This window comes from Aphelocoma coerulescens, chromosome 20 (assembly GCF_041296385.1).
Source record: "Aphelocoma coerulescens isolate FSJ_1873_10779 chromosome 20, UR_Acoe_1.0, whole genome shotgun sequence".
Taxonomy (NCBI): Eukaryota; Metazoa; Chordata; class Aves; order Passeriformes; family Corvidae; genus Aphelocoma; species Aphelocoma coerulescens.
Window position 1 is genome coordinate 11,062,765 of NC_091033.1, and position 18,455 is coordinate 11,081,219.

The following is an 18,455-nucleotide window of genomic DNA, read 5'->3' on the forward strand; positions in this document are numbered from 1 at the left end:
GGGGAGGAGGAATTCCACAGCTCCACTTCCAAGTGACAAATTCCCATGACTTCTGCACTTCTGCTGTTGTTTTCCACTCAGCCCTGACCCTCCAGCATCCTCCCAGGCTCTGGGGGGCTCTTGAGGAATTCCCTATGGACATGAACTATGGGCCAGGCATGCTTGCTGTCAGCTCTGTTCCCTATGCTTTCTCCTGCAACTGCTCTTCTACCCCAGAGGAACAAGCACTCTGGTTCCTTTCCTGGGAAGGCTAAAGACAAAAACTTGCTTATTTACTGATGCCCTTGTTGCTTTGCAGCCTGCCACTGCTCTGGCCCTGGTCAGTATGATGGCACCTGTGACAGTGAGACAGGGCAGTGTCTGTGCCGGACAGGATTTGAAGGGCACTCGTGTGACCAGTGTGCTCCAGGCTACTTCAACTACCCTCTGTGCCAGTGTGAGTATCTGTCCTTCACGGGCCTGGCTGGGGACACACAGCCAGAGTCCTCTGGCAGGGGGCTGAAGGACTGGACAGTGATTTTGTGGGTGTTTTGGAGAATATGTGCCATGGGCAAATTGATGGTTTGAACACTTAGAGCAGCACCTAATGCCTATCTGAGAAGCCCAGGACAAAGACATTTTGCCACCCTCGCAGCTCAGGGTGGGTGGTTTCTGTGTGTTGCAGTGTGTGGCTGCAGCTCAGTCGGGACACTGCCGGGAGGCTGCGACTCCGCCGGGAATTGTTTCTGCAGAGCCGAGTTCGCGGGGCCACGGTGTGAGCAGTGCAGCCCTGGGCACCACTCCTACCCCCACTGCTACGGTAAGCACCTGAACCTTCGGCTCCTGCTGCTCTAAAAAACATACCTGTTCTTGCAAGACTTTGGTGTTTCTCAAAATCAACCCCGTGTGGTTTGCACTGTGAATTTGGCAGGATTGTTTTGGAGGTCACGGATTATAGCAAAGCCTGGAAGACAAAGCAGTTTTTATCCGTCACACTTCCTCATCACAACCCTGCCGTGACCTGGTGTCTCAGCTTATGTCTCTTTTGTTGTGTCATTTTAGTGCATTAACCTACTAAACTGCTGGGAAACATTGAATGGGCTGTAAAAATCCCTCCATGGCGTTTTCCTGGTGTGGCTATGAAAATACTGCATGATTTGCCAAGGGATTAAGAAATTAATTTAGTTCTGATGGAAATGGCTAATTCCTGGGGGGCTGAACGATGGTTCAGACCAGCAGTGCTCGGCCACAGATCACAGGGATCATCAGAGTCCTGCTCTTACAGCTTGCTCCTGCGATTCCCGGGGTGCAGTGGACAACAACTGCAGCCCAGCGGGGCAGTGCCGGTGCCACGGGAATTTTGCGGGACACACCTGCAGCCAGTGTGCCCTAGGCTTCTACGGATACCCCAGCTGCACACGTGAGTAGCACCTTACTGCTCTCTACTACCTGAAAGGAGGGTGTAGCCAGACCAGGGTTGGTCTCTTCTCCTAAGTAAACAAGTGGCAGGACAAGAGGAGACGGCCCCAGGTTGCACCATGGGAGGTTTAGGTTGGGTATTAGGAAAAATTTCTTCACCAAAACAGTTGTCAAGCATTTGATCAGGCTGCCTAGGGCAGTGGTGGAATCACTATCATTGGGAGGATTAAAAAGCCATGTAGATGTGGCACTTGGGGACATGGTTTAGTGGTAGGCTTGGAAGTGCTGGGGGAACAGGTGGATGATGGTATTAGAGGTCTTTTCCAACCTTAATGAGTCTCTGATCTTATCCATTTCCCTGGGCACTGCATCACTCCTGGACTATTGCTGCTGGTGCCAGGACTGAGCAATGGCTGTGGTAGGTGCCTGCAGCCCCAAATCCTCTGACCAGCCCTCCCCAGCTCCAGGCAGAGTGTCCCCATCTCCCTCCTGTCAGCAGTCCCGACTGGAAGCCAGATGTACTCTTATGTCTCCCAGCAAGAATTTACTGCTCATTAAAAAGTAATCCATGGTACAATTTCCCTGAGGCAACAAAAGAGCGTCATCACCCTCTTGCACTGGACTAAATGTGGACTTCTGAGCCATGCCAGCTGGCAGAACACTCCTCCCAAATGCTGATGCCGGCAATATGCCTTTGAAGAGGCTGGAGGCAGAGATGAAATGGTCTCACAGGAGTTCAGTAGTCCCTTTTTTTTTTGTCTCATAAAGCCGTGTCCACATTGCAGAGATGTAGAGGATGCACAGTAAAGAAAGAAAAGATCCACCTGATTTTTATATTTTTTTTAATCTGTTGTCTTATGACCAATCTTTTGCTGTTAGCCAGCGTGGGGGTGTCAGCCTAGAATGTCTCCTTCAGCAGGGATTTGAGGTGTGCTGGCTGGGCAAGAAAGGCATGGGCAGCTCCCTGGCAGCTTGCTGACCTTTCCTGTGATAGGGCAGTGGGATCTCTGTGCACTCATGGGCAGCAGGTCTTGCAGGAAGCTGTATAACCATTGCTCTGCCCTCACCCCACTGCCCACATCCAACCTGCACATCAGGGCTGACCCTGATGGCCGAATGCTGCTCTTGGGTGTTTGGGATTTTGTAGGGTCTGATACATCACTGGCAACTGACCTGGGTGGATGAGATCACACCTACCCCTTCTCCTCAACCAAAACTCTTCTCTGCCTCTTAAATGCATGTAAATGTATGTGAATGGGTGTGATAAACATTGAGGCTTCTACTGTTTTTCCTAAAAGATTGGGGTAGTTTTAACCAAAAGCAAAGAATGAGAATTCTATTTATAACCCACATTTCTGGCTGCTTTTGGTGAAGGTCACGCAGACAAAAAAAGGCTGCTGCTGGGAAGCCCTGAATGCAGCTGCAGCAGTTCTCCCCCCTCTCTTGCAGCTTGCCAGTGCTCCCGGGAGGGGTCCCTGCATGGCACCTGTGACCAGGACACGGGGCAGTGCAGCTGCCGGCCCAAGGTGACGGGACTGCGCTGTGACAGCTGCGTGCCCGGCGCCTACGGGTTCCCCCACTGCGAAGGTAGCCCCTTCTCCCTGATCTCTTGGCACACTCCAGTGTCTTGGGTGCTGGGAAATGCATTTATCATCCCCCAAAAGCTTTGCAAGGGGAGAAATAACCCCAGTTAGGGACAGCCAAGGGGAGAGCTGGCTCTATAAATCCGTTCTTTTGCCCCTCTTTTGTAGTGGGCTCCTGTAACCCAGCAGGGTTGGAGATTGCAGATCCCTCGCTGGCCCCGGTGAGTATCAGATGAACCCACCACAACCCCTGCAGGTCATTTTTGTATGATCCCCTTTATCTCATGTTGGATCAGGTCCTTCCTTCAGCTCAGCCTGAAAGCATCCAGAGCAGCAGACACCATGTTCAACCACTGTGCTGCAAATTCTCACCTGCTCTTTTTTCCCCATGCCTTTCCCCAGGGCTCCTGTGCATGTCGGGCATACATTGAAGGCCCAGCTTGTGACAGATGCAAGCCTGGATACTGGAACCTGACTCCAGAGAACCCCTATGGCTGCCTGAGTAAGGAAATGGCATTTGCACAGCCCACAAAAGTCCCCTCCATGGTGTGAGAGCCAAACCCAAGCCAGTGGGCACTATCACTGCAGGATTGGAAGTGATGGCCTTCCTTCCATCTTCACCCAGAAGTGATGTGTCAAAGCTGGAGTGCTCTGGGTAACCCCCATGTGGAGAGGGGAAAGGCTGGAGCCTGGTACTTTTTGCTTGGGTTGAAACATAGGGCTCGTGCAGTAAGTTCTGCCATTCTCAGCCTTCCCTGCAGACACTTAACTTTTCATGGCCAAATATGCAGAAAAGGCAAATGTCTTTGGTAGCTGTGTCCTCAACAGTAGCTGTCCAGAATGGAATGTGAGTCCTTGTGCAGGGCTACCTTCTACTTGACCAGTTCTGGCTCCTCTTACCCAACCAGTATCCTCTGGTGTGGTGGGTGCTGACCCCATCAGGCATCTTCTCAGGGGCTGATGGACCTTCTGGCTTTCTTGTTCATCTCCCTCTCCCCAGGCTGCAAGTGTGACACCAAGGGCACCATCAGCGGAATCTCGGAGTGCCGGCAGGTGGGTTTGCTCCTCTGCTTCCAGGCTCCTCTGAGCGTGCTGTGTTGGGAGTGTTCAGCTCTGTTTCTCACAGCAGCTGGTGGAGAGGCCCTGACACAGCTCTCAGCGCTTGCACCACAATCTGGGCTTGCATGAGAACGTGGGATTAAGACCTGCCATAAATTAGGCACCTAAATATTTCTGGGTCTGTCCCAGGATGCCTGGATTTTTGTTTGCCTGCACTGTTGGGTAATTTAAGTTATCTGGCCCTTATCTGGCCCACCCATGTGCAGGAAGCCGTGTGGAGCGTGAAACTCAAAATGTTTCTGGAGTGTCTCAGACCAGAACCCAAATAACTGAGGAACAGCTTAGCCTTGACAAGCAACAGGAGGGAATGAGTTTCCATGCCTGCTTCTCTCCCAGGGCGATGGGCAGTGCTTCTGCAAAGCCAACGTGTGTGGGCAGTTCTGCTCGGCCTGCAGGGACGGCTTCTTCAACATGGAGAACGCAAATTACTTCGGCTGCCAAGGTGAGCTCTTTGTGGTGTGTCCAGTGAGTGAGGGGGGCCACAGGAATGGACCCCACTGCACAGACTGACTGCTTGGTGACCTTGGAGAGAAGGGGCAAGAGATGTCCCACCTCCTGTTTTGGGTCGTCATTTTTAGGGGGATGTGGTTTAGTGCTTAGGGGTTTCAGTGGTAGTGCTGGGTTGATGGCTGGAATTTGATGATCTTAAAAGTCTCTTCCAACCTTGATGATTCTGTGGTTCTGTATCATGGCCCAGAGCATGGGCTGGGAGTTACTGTGGATGTGGAGACCGGAGATCATGTTTTTCCACTATAGGACACAGGTCTGTCAGGCTGGGGAGCAAACAGCCAGGTAAGGTACACCTTTGGGTACCAGAAACTGGTGTGTTTGAACCACTGGTCACATCCTTGCAGCTGTGCCCCTTCCTCCTGCTGGGAGAGGGCAGGCATGGATACATGGGGTTGGCCACTCTCCACCGTGTCCATGGGAAGAGGTAAAGGAGGAGATCCGGCTGCTCTGAGCCATCCCACGCAGTGCTGGCAGGGCTGGGAAGAGGGAGCAGGGCTGTGACTGGTGGCAGGGCTGCGGCGCCGGGCCGTGAGGGTTTGCAGACCTTGTTCCCTCAGCCGCCTGGAAATAGCTCAGCGCTGAGGTGGAAGAAGAGTCGATCCAAGTGGGTCCGGGGCCAAATATGAAAACGGATACAATGGAATAAAAATAGTGGCCCCAGGCTCCCCACCCGCCGGGATGCGCCTTTGATTAGTGACCAGGAGCTCGTTAGCGCGGCGGGAATGTAAACAGGCGCTTCCTCCCGCAGGCTGCCGGTGCGATGTCGGCGGGGCCCTGGGGCCGTCCTGCGAGGAGCGGAGCGGAGCCTGTCGCTGCCGGCAGAGCACACGGGGTCCCACCTGCACCCAGTAAGCTGCACCTTGGTGTGCTCTGCCTCCCACGCTGTCCTCTGCCACCACGGGGATGGGGGCTTCATCGTCAGGGCTGCTGTCACATCGGCCGCGTGCCGGCGGAGGTGTCCTCTTGCCGCTCCCTCCGGGTAGCCCAGCAGGTAACGGTGCTCTCTCTTTTCCCCAGACCAGCACAGGACCATTATTTCCCTGACCTTCACCACTTGAAATTCGAGCTGGAGGAAGGCACCACGCCGGCCGGCCGGGCCGTGCGCTTTGGCTACAACCCCCTGGAGTTCGAGGGCTTCAGCTGGCGAGGATATGCACAGATGTCCTCCATCCAGGTACGCCTGGGGGCTGCAGCCCAGCCCAGCTCCCTCTGGGGAGGACTGATGTGCTTTGGCACACATCTTCCACCCCAAGTGCTCCTGAAACCCCCAAAGTCACAGGATGGCAAACATAAACAGCACAGTGTATATATAGCCCGTTTGTGCAGATACTTCCTGTAGTGCTGGGGGTGGCATAGACTGAGGAAGGGAAAGATCCTAAATTGGGAATCCCGTGACATCCTAATCCATTTAGACAAAGGTGGTAGCATGGTGATTACTTACAGGGATGTCTATAAACACTGTCTCAGTTTCCTTGTTCCTCTTTCAACTGACTCTGCTCTTTCCTATAACTCTGTATAACCTTTCCTCCCTTTTCCAAAAATAAGTTATCTCCTCCTCAACTGCCATGTTCAGCTTGGACCTCTTGTTACCCTTCAGCCTTTGCCCTTGCTGTTAGCTGGTTTGCTGTAACAATGGTTTATGCTAACCTGGAGTGGTGTAAGTCCAAGGAGTGAAGCTGTTTCATCTGTTGACTCTTTTTCTCTCCTTGGTGGTTTCTTCTGCATGGCCCCTGCGGAAGTGTGTGCGTGTTTGGGGATGGAGTGCAGGGCAGTGATTCTCTGACAGTTTTATCCCATGTGAGATGCTCCTTACTCTGGTGCACGTACTTTCAGTTCTCTTCACATTTTTGTGCTTAGGTGAAATAACAGAGGGGCTGTTTCCCAATGAATTTTGGTAGGAGCTAAGCAATGAACTTCTGTAGGCTTCCTTAAGAAAATCCCAGCCTTAAAACTTGAGGATGGAGCTCATAGCTCCAGTGTTGCATCCAGTGTTGGTGTTTGAGCTAGAAATAGACCTTGATAGAAAGGCTAGCACATGGCTTTCTGCTGGCAGGTCTCACCTGTAGTTTGTTATCATCAAAACCCTTCCAGTTTGCTCTCCAGTGGGAAGATGGTTTGTAACTGGAACTTTGAAGAACACAGCCCTCATTAGAAGTCTCCCTGGGCAGAGCCCAGCTTTTCCCTGTAGGCAGGAGGTTATTTAAGCCTAGATCTCTTTGATTAAGCATCTCCTTAGCCGGGGTCTTGCCAAGCAGTGTCCAGGCAGGTGGAGGGCAGATGTGCCATCAGCTGTATGGTCCATTAGCCCTGCTGGTCCTTAGCACTGCACATTGCCGAGGATGAGGCACCGGCTCAATTCCCAGCCTCTTCTGTAGGCAGTTGGGCAGAGCTCCATAAACACAAGGGCAGGAGTTTGGTACCTGGTGGCTGGTTATGGCATGCTAAACCCCAAAGCAACATGCTGATAACAAAAGCAACAACTTCCTATAACCTTTCCCCTTTCGTGGTGTGCGCCCCAGGAGAGCTGAGCCACCCTGCTGTGCCGCAGCATCTTCCAGATGTGATCACAGCCTTCCCACCCCCTTCCACTGGCAGGTTGCTCCCTCGGTGGCTGGCCCCAGCGAGGGGACAGTGCCACGAGGTGCCGTGAGCAGTAGGGTCCGTGTGCTTGTCTCCTCCTCGCACTGTGGCATGATGCTTTGGGAGCAGTGAGCCGAGCAGCTGCGCTTGGGCTGGCAGTGTGGGTGGTGGCGGTAATTGAAGGTGTGCTCTGCTTCTCTCCCCTTTCTCTCTCCCACCAGCCCAAGGTAGTGGTGACTCTCAATGTGACCTCCCCCGACCTCTTCCGCCTCGTCTTCCGCTACGTCAGCCGGGGGCCCGCCAGTGTGGAAGGGAGGGTCTCGGTCGTTGAGGAAGGAAAGTTTAATGTTTGTGGCAACTGTAAGTGCACTTTTCACTTCCTAGACTAACTCAGAGCATCCCACGCTGCGACACTGCTCCTCTGCCCCTTCTCCTGCCCCAAGGTGTGTCTGTCCCAGGTGTGCCCGTCTCAGGTGGCCGGCCAGAGCCGTGCCGTGGGCTGGCGAGGGAGGGGGAAGAGAGGCAGGCAGGCAGGCAGGTAGGGCAGGCGGGTCAGGCCCTCCCCAGAGCGGGCGGGCACTCAGGAGCTGCCCCCCCCAGTGACGTGTGCCCCGTGTGCTCTTTTGCTTTTTGCAGAATAAAATCAGAGTCACTGTAGACGTGAAGGAGGCAGAGCTCTATCTGTTCCATGTCATCCTGAGGTATATTAATTCAGGAGGGGCCACTGTGTATGGCAAAATTACAGCTTATCAGCCACGAAGGAGAGGTAAGGATCCCAGACCGCTCTGCTTCCCTGTGCCATCGCCACCTCCTCCCCATCCCAGGCAACCTTCTGCATCATCCTTTCCAGAAGACGTTTCCATATGGCTTTACCCATTAGCCCTGCCCTCCCAGTTGAAAGGCTGATTTGAGTTTGCAGCCCCCTCTATTTACCAGAGCAGCAGCAAGGTGGGCCCAGCCTCAGGGCTGCTCACTGAGGACTGATACCAGCCAGGCTGGTGGGAGATAAGGCTGTTGTACAAATCCATACAACCTTTCCAGCACGGGACAAGATCACCCCAGTGCCCCAGGCAAAACTGCGCTGACTTTCCACAAAACCAGAATGGGCCAAGAGCTGGGAAGTGGACCCAAACTTTGGCAGCTGCACGTGGTTTTATTTAGCAGATGCCCTGATGTGGCAGTCCTGCCTTTTCCATGTGCTTGTCCCAAACCAGGCTGCTGGCTTCACATGTGATGTGGGGCTTGGAAGTGACACGGAATTACACGTTACACAGGCTTTGCACTCTGGTGCAGTGTCCTCTCATCAAGCCACGAGCTGCTGGACAAGAGCCACCAAAAGATGTCTGAACAAGCCTAGAAACGTGGACAGCAAATATTCTGGGAAACAATCTGAGCAAGACTGCATAGGAGCACACCTGAGGCCGTGGTGGGTGGTTGGCTGGTTGACTTTAGCCCTTCAGATGCCACAGCCACATGATCCTCCTGAAGCTCTTCTCCAGACCACACATGCACAGCACAAGGCTGTCAGCACCAGCTACCTAATTTATCAGTGTGTGAAGTTCTCTCCTCTGGCTTGAGTTGACATAGGTTCTGCCTTTGATATCATACGCAAGGTTTGAAATGCCAAAAAACTGTTTTTCTGCCTTTTTTTTTTTTTTTTTTGAGAGGAAAAATTGCTCATTTTTATGTCCAGTCATACTACACAGCAGAAGAACAAGAAGAGCAGAAGCCGTGGTCATGCTTTAGGATCCCACCAAAAGTCAGGAAATACTTAATCTGTCCAATCCAACAGCAGAGCTCATTTGCCTTAAAAAGTGCTTCACTTCTCGTGCAGAAGCAGCTTGATTTTTCTAGTGCTGAAGGCAAGCAGCCAGACTCGTGCACCAACAATGGGACCCAGGAGGGCAGCATCCTTGGGAGGCTTCAGGGGTGCTGAGCCACCTTCTCTCTGGATGGAAAGGGCTTCACATGGCAAAGGACAAGCAGCTTGGAAAGAAGTTGGAAGATGTGTCTTGCAAAAGGGAAAGCCTTTTCCAAGTATGGGATTTTCAGCCTGGTTTCTTCCACTCCGCCTCCAGGAGCCATCTCAGTTGGAGTTGTGGATCACCTCAGAGGGATGTGAAACTTCAGCCTGTCAAGAAATCTACCCCGGTGCCAGTTCAGGGGAATCTCTTCACTCCTTGCATCCTTACCTCTGCTTCCCATCTGGAAAAGCGAGGGCCCGTCCTTGGCTGATGCCAGGCATGTCACACATGGGAAGGGGTTATTATCCATCCCAGCAGTAGCATAAGCCTTTGCTTTAGCTTCTGGCCATCTGTGTTGTGCCTTGACGTCCATGTACCACACCAGGACAGTCAGTGTGCCACATTCTCCACCTCCTCCTTCATCTCATCTGCTCGCCGTGCAGCCATTCCTGGTGAATCCCTCTCAACTGTGCTCTTCAAAAGCTCCTAAGACTGCTGGGGCAGGCACAGAGTCTGCTTCTAGGTGCTGTATTGTGGTTGCATCCATTAATGAAGAGGTTGTGGGATTTCCAGCTGAGCCAAGGAGCTGTTCAACAGCAGCAGGATCAGGCCTTGCACCCATTTTGTCCTGTCAGTTAAAAATAATGTCTAAATCTCGAGTGCAGAGTCTGTGGTTGGCAGGAAGAAAGGCAGGAGCACACCTTGGGGGCCTGAAAGTTTGCCAGAAGACAGGTATCTTTTCTGTGGAGCTGAGGTCAGAATTCCCCTGAGGAAAAATGTATCTGGGCAATTCTTTTTGTCTGTCTCACAATTAACTCTTCACAGATGAGTTCTTTCCTTTTCTAGCTGGCAAAACGCTCCTTGGCTTGCAACACTCTGTGCTTTGCAGTCTGGGGATGCAGAGCCACTGTGAGAGCTCTGGATTTGCATTAAGGATTGCAGTGATCTATACTTATTTTTCCCATCAGGCTGTTGAGCAGATTGAGAGTGGATGTCTCTGTTCCAGGACAGTGTGGGATTGTGGTGCACCAAAGAGAGTGGGAGCCTGTCACTCCCCACTGCACCACAGAGCTGCTTCCTTGAGCATAGCCTCCCATGTCCAGCCCCAGGTTTTCCACTCCAGTCCCTTCACGGCCTCTCATCCCTCCCATTCCAGGTACAGAGCAGACCAAGCAGATTGTCTTTGCTCCCAGCACGGAGCCAGCCTTTGTCACCGTGCCCCAGAACAGCTTCGGGGAGCCCTTTGTTCTCAACCCCAGCACCTGGTCTCTGGTTGTTGAAGCTGAGGGTGTGCTGCTGGTAAGGCCCTGTGCTCCACCTGCCGTGGGGGCTTCAGCAGCTCCCTGGGGACGAGTGTCCCAAGCATCACACCTCTCCCATCTCTCCTCCTAGGACTATCTGGTTTTGCTGCCCAGCTCATACTATGAAGCACCGATCCTGCAGCTGAAGGTCACGGAGCCTTGTACCTACCAGCCAGCCCCTGAACAAGCCACCCAGAAGTAAGGATTTGCACGTCTTTGTGCTGTGTGGGGCTTGCTCAGCTCCTCTTGGCCTGGGGTTAAAGATTACCGTTTGTACTTTGCCGTTTCTTTCTGTGTGTTTCCAGCTGCCTCTTGTACAAGTACCTGTCCGTGGAGGGCTTCCCTGCCGTGCCAGGGGTGGATGCAGTGTGCAGGCTGGACAACCGGCTCCCCAGGCTGTGTCCCACGGAGCAGCTCACCCCCTCCCACCCCCGCATGGCCACCTGCAGTGGCAGTGATGTGAGTGGCACTTCTGTTTTGTCCCTCTCCCAGACACTGCAATGTTTGGGGCTTTACCTACACCTGGGCAGGTGACCAGAAAGGCTTTACACCCATGCAGCTGTGTGCTTGTGTGCCCTGTTTAAGGCACCCAAACCCAGAGTCTCACATGTGAAGGCTTGCAAGGATTTGATGAGATTTTTTGTGTTGTCCCCTGAGCTGCAGAGGGGGCTGGTTTGTAGCATGGGCATCCTGCACACACTCCCTCAGTCATCCCTCTGTCCTCCAGGTGGAAGTGCAGCTGTCCCTGCCCGTGGCCCAGCCTGGGAAGTACGTGCTGCTGGTGGAATATGCCAACACCAACGCTCTGCAGACTGTGGGCATCGCGGTGAGCTCGCCGCACTCGGCCACTCAGCAGGGCACGTTCACCTTCTACCCCTGTGTCTACAGGTATGGGCAGCTCAAGGGAGAAAGGGTTCAGTTCTCTGCCATGGCAAGGACAACTCTCCCTTCAGCTGAACTTTTTCTGGTTTATCACATAAACAAAGCAAGTTTCAGTGTTGTCTAAGCTCTGTGTGTCCAAACTCATTCTAGCTGGACACAGATTTTGGTGGCTGGCCATTCCCATCCCAGGGTAGTGTGTACCTGTGCCAACACAGTCCTCTAATGCCTCTGCCAGGAGATAATCTCCTGCATCTGTTTACAGCTGCATATCTTGGTAGGGACCTTGACTTAGGGAATGACCTATAGGCAGGTTTATTGGAGACAGGTCAAACCCTGTCTGACTTCAGACTGCAACCTTTGCAATAGGAAACAAATGTTTGGGGTGTCCTTGGGAAATTTCACTCTTAGAAGCAGCCAGAAAAAACATCAAAAGATTTCCAGGGACTTTGTGTAAATCCCTTCAGGACATACAGCTGACAGGACAAGAAATGGGTCATGACCCTGCTCAAGGCTGGCTTCAAAATGTGTGTTTCTTACAGTTTCCTTTGTCGAGGGATTGCTGTAGATTCCCAGAGTCGAATGGCAACTTTTGAACTCACCTCAGAGGCCACTGTTCGGTTCACCTCTGATCTGGCTGATTTCTTCCTGGTAAGGCTCCCTCTGAGAGCAGTTCTGTCAGCAGGTCACAGGGAGGAAAGGCTGGACTGGTAGCCAGCCTGTAGAAGGGTTTTCTACTCCTGTTTGGACTGGGTACTGGATCTTAATCTGTGTCATGACCAGTCCAGGTGGAGAATGTGGTCAGTGGGGTGTTTTGAAGTAGATCATGGGACTGGGAGTGGGGAGGAGATGGGGAGAGGCAGCTGCTCTTGCAGACGGAGCTCTACAGCAGGGGAACAGTTCCTTTTTTATCTTGGAGACATTCCCTGTTTAGCCAAGGACAGAAGAATCCCATCAATGTGTCGAGCTGCTAAATGCATAAGGCTTGTGCCAAGGAAGGAGGGGCAGCAAGCAGAGGTGTGACTGCCATGCATTAGCTGAAGTGCCTGGTGGGCACAGGCACTGCTGTGGCCCCCGTGGCAGAGGTTGTCACCTAACCAGGTGTCTCTCTCCTGTGGCAGCACAAAGTGTACCTGGTCCCCGCTGCTCAGTTCACCGTGGAGCTCATCGAGCCGAAGGTGCACTGCATCAGTGTCCATGGCACCTTCTCATCCAACAGGTGAGAGTCTCAGGTCCCCTTAGCTTTAGCATGAATTGAGCTGTTTCCAAAAACATTTGCTTCCCACGCTTCCCTCAGGCTCAGAGACTTTTTAAGTTCTTAATGCAGTAGAAAGAAATCTCTAGCTGAGGTGAAGCTCCTTGCCTGTGTGCTCTGAGCATGGACTGGGAGTCAGGCTGCTGGTCCTGTACCTGAGCCCCACTCTGTCTCCTGGGGCAGACACTCAAGTGTCATCCCAAATAGGCATTCCTGTGCTTGCTCACATACAGCAAGGCACTCCCTGTATCCAAATTTTTGACACTGCTTTGAATAAATATTTGCAGAGGAGTTAGCCTGTGCCAGGCTCCTGTTCTTCCTGCTGAGCCCATGTCCCAGAGCCCCAGGGGTGATGGTTGTGAGCTTTGCCTCAGCCAGGCACACATCGTAATCCACCAGGAGTTAGAGGGTGTGCTTCCCTGCCAGGACCCCAGAGCCTCTCTCTTTTCTTTCTGGAGATTCTCACATCCTGTTTACTCCCTGTTTTTCAGCAGTTCCTGCGTCCCCTCAAGGTTCCTGAAACTTTCTCAGTCAATCATTTTGGAGGGGGCCCAGGCTCTGCCCATCGCCCCAGAGGTGCCCCTGGCTCAGGCTGTCCATGTGGCTCCTTCTGGGGTCCCAGTGGAGCCTGCTCCTCGTCCTCCCACAGCGATGGACCCCACTGCAGAGCTCATCCTCCTGCAGTCCCCACAGGTAGTGGTTGGGCTGCTTTGCTGGTGCTGTGACACTGGACCACTGGGGTAGCGAGAAATTTCCTTTATCTGTTGAGTAGCTTTATCAGTTAGCATTTTCAGAATTTAACCTGGACTTTAAACTTGTCCCTGTACCTGTAATTCCTGTGGACTCACATGTCTTGGCTCTATCCAACCCTGTTTGGTTCTCTGGGATCCCAGGAAAAGCTTTTCAGGTGGCAGCATTAGAGGGGGGAGTGTGGAGGCGTGGGGCGTTTGATTCACTGAATTCTCAAGACCTGACAGTTGTGCAATAAGAGCACAACTTTGTGCAATAATTAAAAAACATCCCAGCTGTGAGTGCAGGCATCAGACATGGATTTTTGTCTTGTGTTCTCCCGTTTTGGGGCAGGCTGCAGTGGTGTTTAACAGCCGGATCCAGACCCTGGGACGCTATGCCTTCATCCTGCACTTCTACCAGCCCAACCACCCCACCTTCCCTGTGGAAGTGCTCATCAATGGTGGGCGCATCTGGCAAGGTGAGAAGGGCAGGGGCCTGGGGAAGCTGCTGGTTGGCAGAAGCCCTGGAAGTTTTCCATGCCAGAGGATAACTGCGGGTTCTTTGGGGATCGCAAAAGTGAAGGAAGACTGACTTATCCCTTCCAAATGGGGAGGGTGTGATGGGGACTCGAGGCACATGTGGCACCAACACATTTGTTGTCTTTTCAGGTCAGACCAATGCGAATTTCTGCCCACATGGATACGGGTGCCGGAGCCTGGTGGTTTCTGAGGACCAAATTGTCCTGGATGTTACTGATAATGATCTGACTGTGGTTGTTCGAGTGCCAGAGGGCAAGCAGCTGTGGCTGGTGAGCCTCTCTCCAGGAAGCTCCCAGAGCATGCTGGACCAGGCTTCAGCAGGGAATTTTGCCTTGGATTTCTGTCACTGCGTGACTGCAGGAATGTTTCCCACCATCACTCAGTCTCTGAACGACCCTAGAAAGTTGTAGTCTCCAACCTTAGTGGTGTGGAATTGAGGGCAGAATTCACAGGGGCAACTTCTGTAGATTGTCCTTCCCTGTCTGGTTTTGATATCAAAACAAAGCAGAAATTGAAGCTGTTACTTTGCATACATAGCTTGTGATAATCCAGAATAAGACTTACTCCTGTCCTATAAATATTTTACACCTGCATAGTATTGTTTGTTCAGGCAGGCCTCATCATGGGAGTAGGTAGCCCTTGTTACTCTCAGGCAACACAACTAGAAGATTGACCAAAATTTGGATAAATGGCTGAAAGACAGAACTGGAACCCAGGTGCCTTCATGTATAGAAATTTGGGGTGATAAAGACTGCCTTCTGCTGAGGCACAGCCAGTGCTGCGCTCTGGGGGTATTCTGCCTGTTTCTACTCCAGTGAATTTGAGCTGTTCCTGATGTGGAGCTTTAGGTTAGATGGACCCTGATGGACAGACCTCAATAGAGAGGTGATTCCTGGTGTTTGCAGTACTTGCTGTGTTATGCTCTGTCCCAGCAAGGGATAAAAGGTTAAAGGTGCATTTGGACTTTGGAGTCATTTTGGATGATGTCTGTCTGTCTGAGCTGAGAACCTGGCTCACCCAGCTCGCCCTCGCTTTGCAGGATTACATCCTCGTGGTGCCTGAGGACAGCTACACCTCCCAGTACCTGCAGGAGGAACCCCTGGATAAGTCCTATGATTTCATCAGCAGCTGTGGCATCAACAGCTTCTACATCAAGTGAGATCCTTGGCTTTGGGTGCCCGCTCTGCTGCCCGCAGGCTGCACACTCCTCAGGGAGCAGCACCCCCTTCCCTTCATGTGTGGCAAGGAGGGGGCTGGTTGAGGCTTTTCTTCTGTTAACCAGACGTGGGTATTTGGGGGATCTCTGTGTCACAGGGCTCTCCCTCCCACTAACCACCCATCGCTGCAGGAGATTCTGGATCTGCAGGGGATGCTGGATTTGGGGTGGTGGGGAAGCCGTGGGAATGAGCAGCACTGACTCCTCTCGCCTTCCCCTACAGCCCCAGCACGTCCTCGAGGTTCTGCCGTGACTCTGCCATCTCACTGTCCCTCTTCTACAACAACGGGGCGCAGCCGTGCCGCTGCCACGAGGCCGGGGCGCGGGGCAGCCAGTGCCAGCCCTTCGGCGGGCAGTGTCCCTGCAAGTCCAACGTCATCGGCCGCGAGTGTTCCCGCTGTGCCACCGGCTACTGGGGCTTCCCCAACTGCAGGCGTGAGTTCTCCCGTCTCCCAGCTCCAGCTTCCCAGCACTTGCTCTGTATCCGTTCCCCACGCTCGCCTTTGGGTTCCCGGGTCTGGCTCCCCCAAACCCAGCCCTGTTCTGCCCCTTGCAGCCTGTGACTGCGGGACACGTCTCTGTGATGAAGTGACAGGGCAGTGCATCTGTCCTCCCCACACCCTGAAGCCAGAGTGTGTTGTCTGTGAGCCCCAAACCTTTGGCTGCCACCCCCTCATCGGCTGTGAGGACTGCAACTGCTCCCGGCCCGGCGTGCAGGAGCTGACGGAGCCAGGCTGCGACGTGGACAGTGGGCAGTGCAGGTGAGGGAGCCTTGTCCTGGCACTGGGGACATCGGGCAGCATCCCTGGTCCCTGCTGGGGTGGTGGGACACGTTAGCAACCTGAAGGGAGGAAATGTGCAGAATGGGGGTGAGGAAAGCTCTGAAAGCTCTTCTGGCTCTTATGTCCGCCCAGGTGCAAGCCCAACATCATCGGACGACAGTGTGACCTCTGTGCCCCTGGCTACTACCACTACCCCGACTGCCGGCGGTGTGACTGCCACCAGGCTGGCACCGAAGCCAGCGTGTGTGACCCGGTCACGGGGCAGTGTCACTGCAAGGTCAGTCCCTCGATGCTTCCATGTGGTGCCTTTCTCCTTGGCTCGACTCTCCTGCTCTGGCTGGGGATGGCAGGGGCTGTGTGTGCTCGGCATGCCAGAGGGAGCAGGGCTGGAGAAGGAGAGTGCCTGCGTGCCTGAGCTGCAGCCAGCCTGCCCCATGGGGTGGTGGGTTCAGAGCACCCTGAAAAACTCGTATCTTCTTATCCTTCCTGGCCACGAAGGCTCGTTCCTTGGGCTGTCACTGGGAAAGATGTCCAGTCTGAGTCCAGCCCTGTGTCGGAGCTTGTTGGAGGTAGAACTGTCAGCCCTATTGGCTCCAGGCTCCATGGCAGCAGAGCAATTCAAACAGCGGCTGCTCCAGCCTCTTTGTAGAGTTTACAAGTGCTTTGTTCGGGTGAATTTAATGTTTGATAGGTGCTGTACAAGCAAATCTGTTGGGGGACTGCTTCAACATCTTCCAGCACCACAGCATTGTGCTTTGATCACTCAGCCTGCCATCCCTGTCCTCCACTGAGGCCTTGTGAGAAGCTGCTGACGCTGTTGAGCTTTGCTTGTCTTTCAGGAAAACGTGGAGGGCCTGAGGTGTGACCAGTGCCGCCTGGGGACGTTTTCTTTGGATGCCACCAACCCCAAGGGCTGCACCAAGTGTTTCTGCTTCGGTGCGACCGATCGCTGCCGCAGTGCTGAGAAGCACCGGGCTGAGGTGAGAGGGGCTGTGGCCACCAGAGCCTGCAGGTCAGGTGTGTTCCCATCCACCTGGCTCCCTGCTCCCCTCGGGTCTCTGTCCTGCATTAATCCTACTGAAGATACACTGTGAGGAGGGTTATCTTTGACTCCCTGTGCCCATCTCCTGCTTTCAGCCCCTTTTCCTGGTCTCTGGGGTCTCATGTGCTGGGCGGGGGTGATGATCAGCCTTCCAGTGGCTTCATCAGGATGCATGTGAGGTGTGAGCCTGTTATTCCCCTTTCTGCTGCTCTGGGACCTGTTCTTCTGGAGCATCAACACCCAAATACTTTCTGTAACTCCACTAGAAGACCCACAGTTGCTCTTCCCCTCCAGTTTGTCGACATGAATGGGTGGCTCTTGCTGAGCAGTGACCGCCATGAAGTGCCAACAGCTCTGAACCCACGGGAGCAGCTCATCACTGCTGACCTCAAGAACCTCCTAGATGCCTACCAGGAGCTCTACTGGGTTGCACCCAGCTCCTACCTTGGGGACCAAGTAAGAGAATGGGGAACCACCCTGACCCTACCGACACGTGTGTGCCAGCAGCCTGACACGCAGGCATTGCTCACACTCCAGTTGAACACAAACATGTCTGCCTTGTCTCAGTGGTGTGGACTTGCAGCAACGTGTGGGATTTTGTCTCTCCCTCAGGTTTCCTCCTATGGAGGGCACCTTCGCTATGAGCTGCACTCCAACCCTCGGAGGGGTGACGTGTTCATTCCCATGGAGTCCCGCCCGGATGTGATCTTGAAGGTGCAGCCCAAGAAACTCCCTGGTGCCCCCTGCTAATGCAGGAGGAGGATGTGATGGATGCAGGAGGTGATGACTGATGCCTTCCTTGCTTTTCCCAGGGAAATCAGATGAGCATCATGTTTCTCGAAGGTGCCTACCCGTCCCCAGGGGAGGCGCACGAAGGCCGGCTGCAGCTGGTGGAGGTGAGTTTGCACACACAAGTGAAGTGCTCAGATAATGCAGGAAAGGACAAGACCTCACACAGACAGAGGGACCAAGGCTTTGAGCTCAGCATTTTTGGTGTTGCCAGGGTTGTTTCACCCATGCAAAGGGGAGAGATTCCAGCAGCAGGGACGTGGAGGTTGGGCTCGATGTTCAGGTGCCTGTGCTTCCTGCCAGTAATGCCAGGTTTTTCTCCTGCCAGGGTAACTTCAGGCACACAGAGACTCACAACCCTGTGTCCAGAGAGGAGCTCATGATGGTGCTGGCAAACCTGGAGCAGCTGCAGATCCGGGCTCTCTTCTCCCAGCTCTCTTCCTCCGTGTCCCTGCGCCGTGTGGTGCTGGAGGTGGCCACGGCCATGGCCACAGGCGTCCGTGCCAGCAATGTGGAGCTGTGCTTGTGCCCAGCTAACTACCAGGGAGACTCCTGCCAGGTCAGGGGGAAGGGGACGTGCTGTTTCAGTCAGAGGGGAGTCAGTCACATTTTGTGTGTCAGCCACCCCTCGTGCTTGGTGTGTGTGGCAGCCATGGGGTTTGGATATTTGTGCAAAGCACTGGTGCCAAGGCATCAGCAGTCTCCAAGCTGGCTCCTGAGGGCTTCAGTTGAAATGACAGCTCAGGGTGTTCCAAAGGAAGGAGCA

General features: G+C 53.6%; 1 protein-coding gene across 4 annotated transcripts in view; it reads left to right on the forward strand.

The window, feature by feature from the left end:
* Window positions 1–18,455, forward strand: part of LAMA5 (laminin subunit alpha 5) — a 105,872-nt gene that overhangs the window by 70,791 nt on the left and 16,626 nt on the right. For 3 of the 4 annotated variants that reach the window (XM_069034109.1, XM_069034106.1, XM_069034108.1), the window contains 29 exons: window positions 299–436; window positions 665–799; window positions 1,265–1,399; window positions 2,848–2,985; window positions 3,150–3,202; window positions 3,384–3,483; window positions 3,982–4,034; window positions 4,437–4,542; window positions 5,359–5,458; window positions 5,628–5,784; window positions 7,412–7,550; window positions 10,311–10,453; window positions 10,547–10,653; window positions 10,761–10,914; window positions 11,183–11,343; window positions 11,877–11,985; window positions 12,456–12,553; window positions 13,081–13,282; window positions 13,673–13,799; window positions 13,990–14,129; window positions 14,900–15,015; window positions 15,300–15,511; window positions 15,633–15,837; window positions 15,991–16,135; window positions 16,698–16,838; window positions 17,195–17,356; window positions 17,513–17,614; window positions 17,713–17,796; window positions 18,018–18,248. In XM_069034109.1, coding sequence (XP_068890210.1) covers window positions 299–436; window positions 665–799; window positions 1,265–1,399; window positions 2,848–2,985; window positions 3,150–3,202; window positions 3,384–3,483; window positions 3,982–4,034; window positions 4,437–4,542; window positions 5,359–5,458; window positions 5,628–5,784; window positions 7,412–7,550; window positions 10,311–10,453; window positions 10,547–10,653; window positions 10,761–10,914; window positions 11,183–11,343; window positions 11,877–11,985; window positions 12,456–12,553; window positions 13,081–13,282; window positions 13,673–13,799; window positions 13,990–14,129; window positions 14,900–15,015; window positions 15,300–15,511; window positions 15,633–15,837; window positions 15,991–16,135; window positions 16,698–16,838; window positions 17,195–17,356; window positions 17,513–17,614; window positions 17,713–17,796; window positions 18,018–18,248 — 3,893 coding nt within the window. Of the gene's footprint in view, window positions 1–298; window positions 437–664; window positions 800–1,264; window positions 1,400–2,847; window positions 2,986–3,149; window positions 3,203–3,383; window positions 3,484–3,981; window positions 4,035–4,436; window positions 4,543–5,358; window positions 5,459–5,627; window positions 5,785–7,411; window positions 7,551–7,826; window positions 7,957–10,310; window positions 10,454–10,546; window positions 10,654–10,760; window positions 10,915–11,182; window positions 11,344–11,876; window positions 11,986–12,455; window positions 12,554–13,080; window positions 13,283–13,672; window positions 13,800–13,989; window positions 14,130–14,899; window positions 15,016–15,299; window positions 15,512–15,632; window positions 15,838–15,990; window positions 16,136–16,697; window positions 16,839–17,194; window positions 17,357–17,512; window positions 17,615–17,712; window positions 17,797–18,017; window positions 18,249–18,455 lie in introns of all 4 variants that reach the window. The other variant, XM_069034107.1, reaches the window with a different exon arrangement.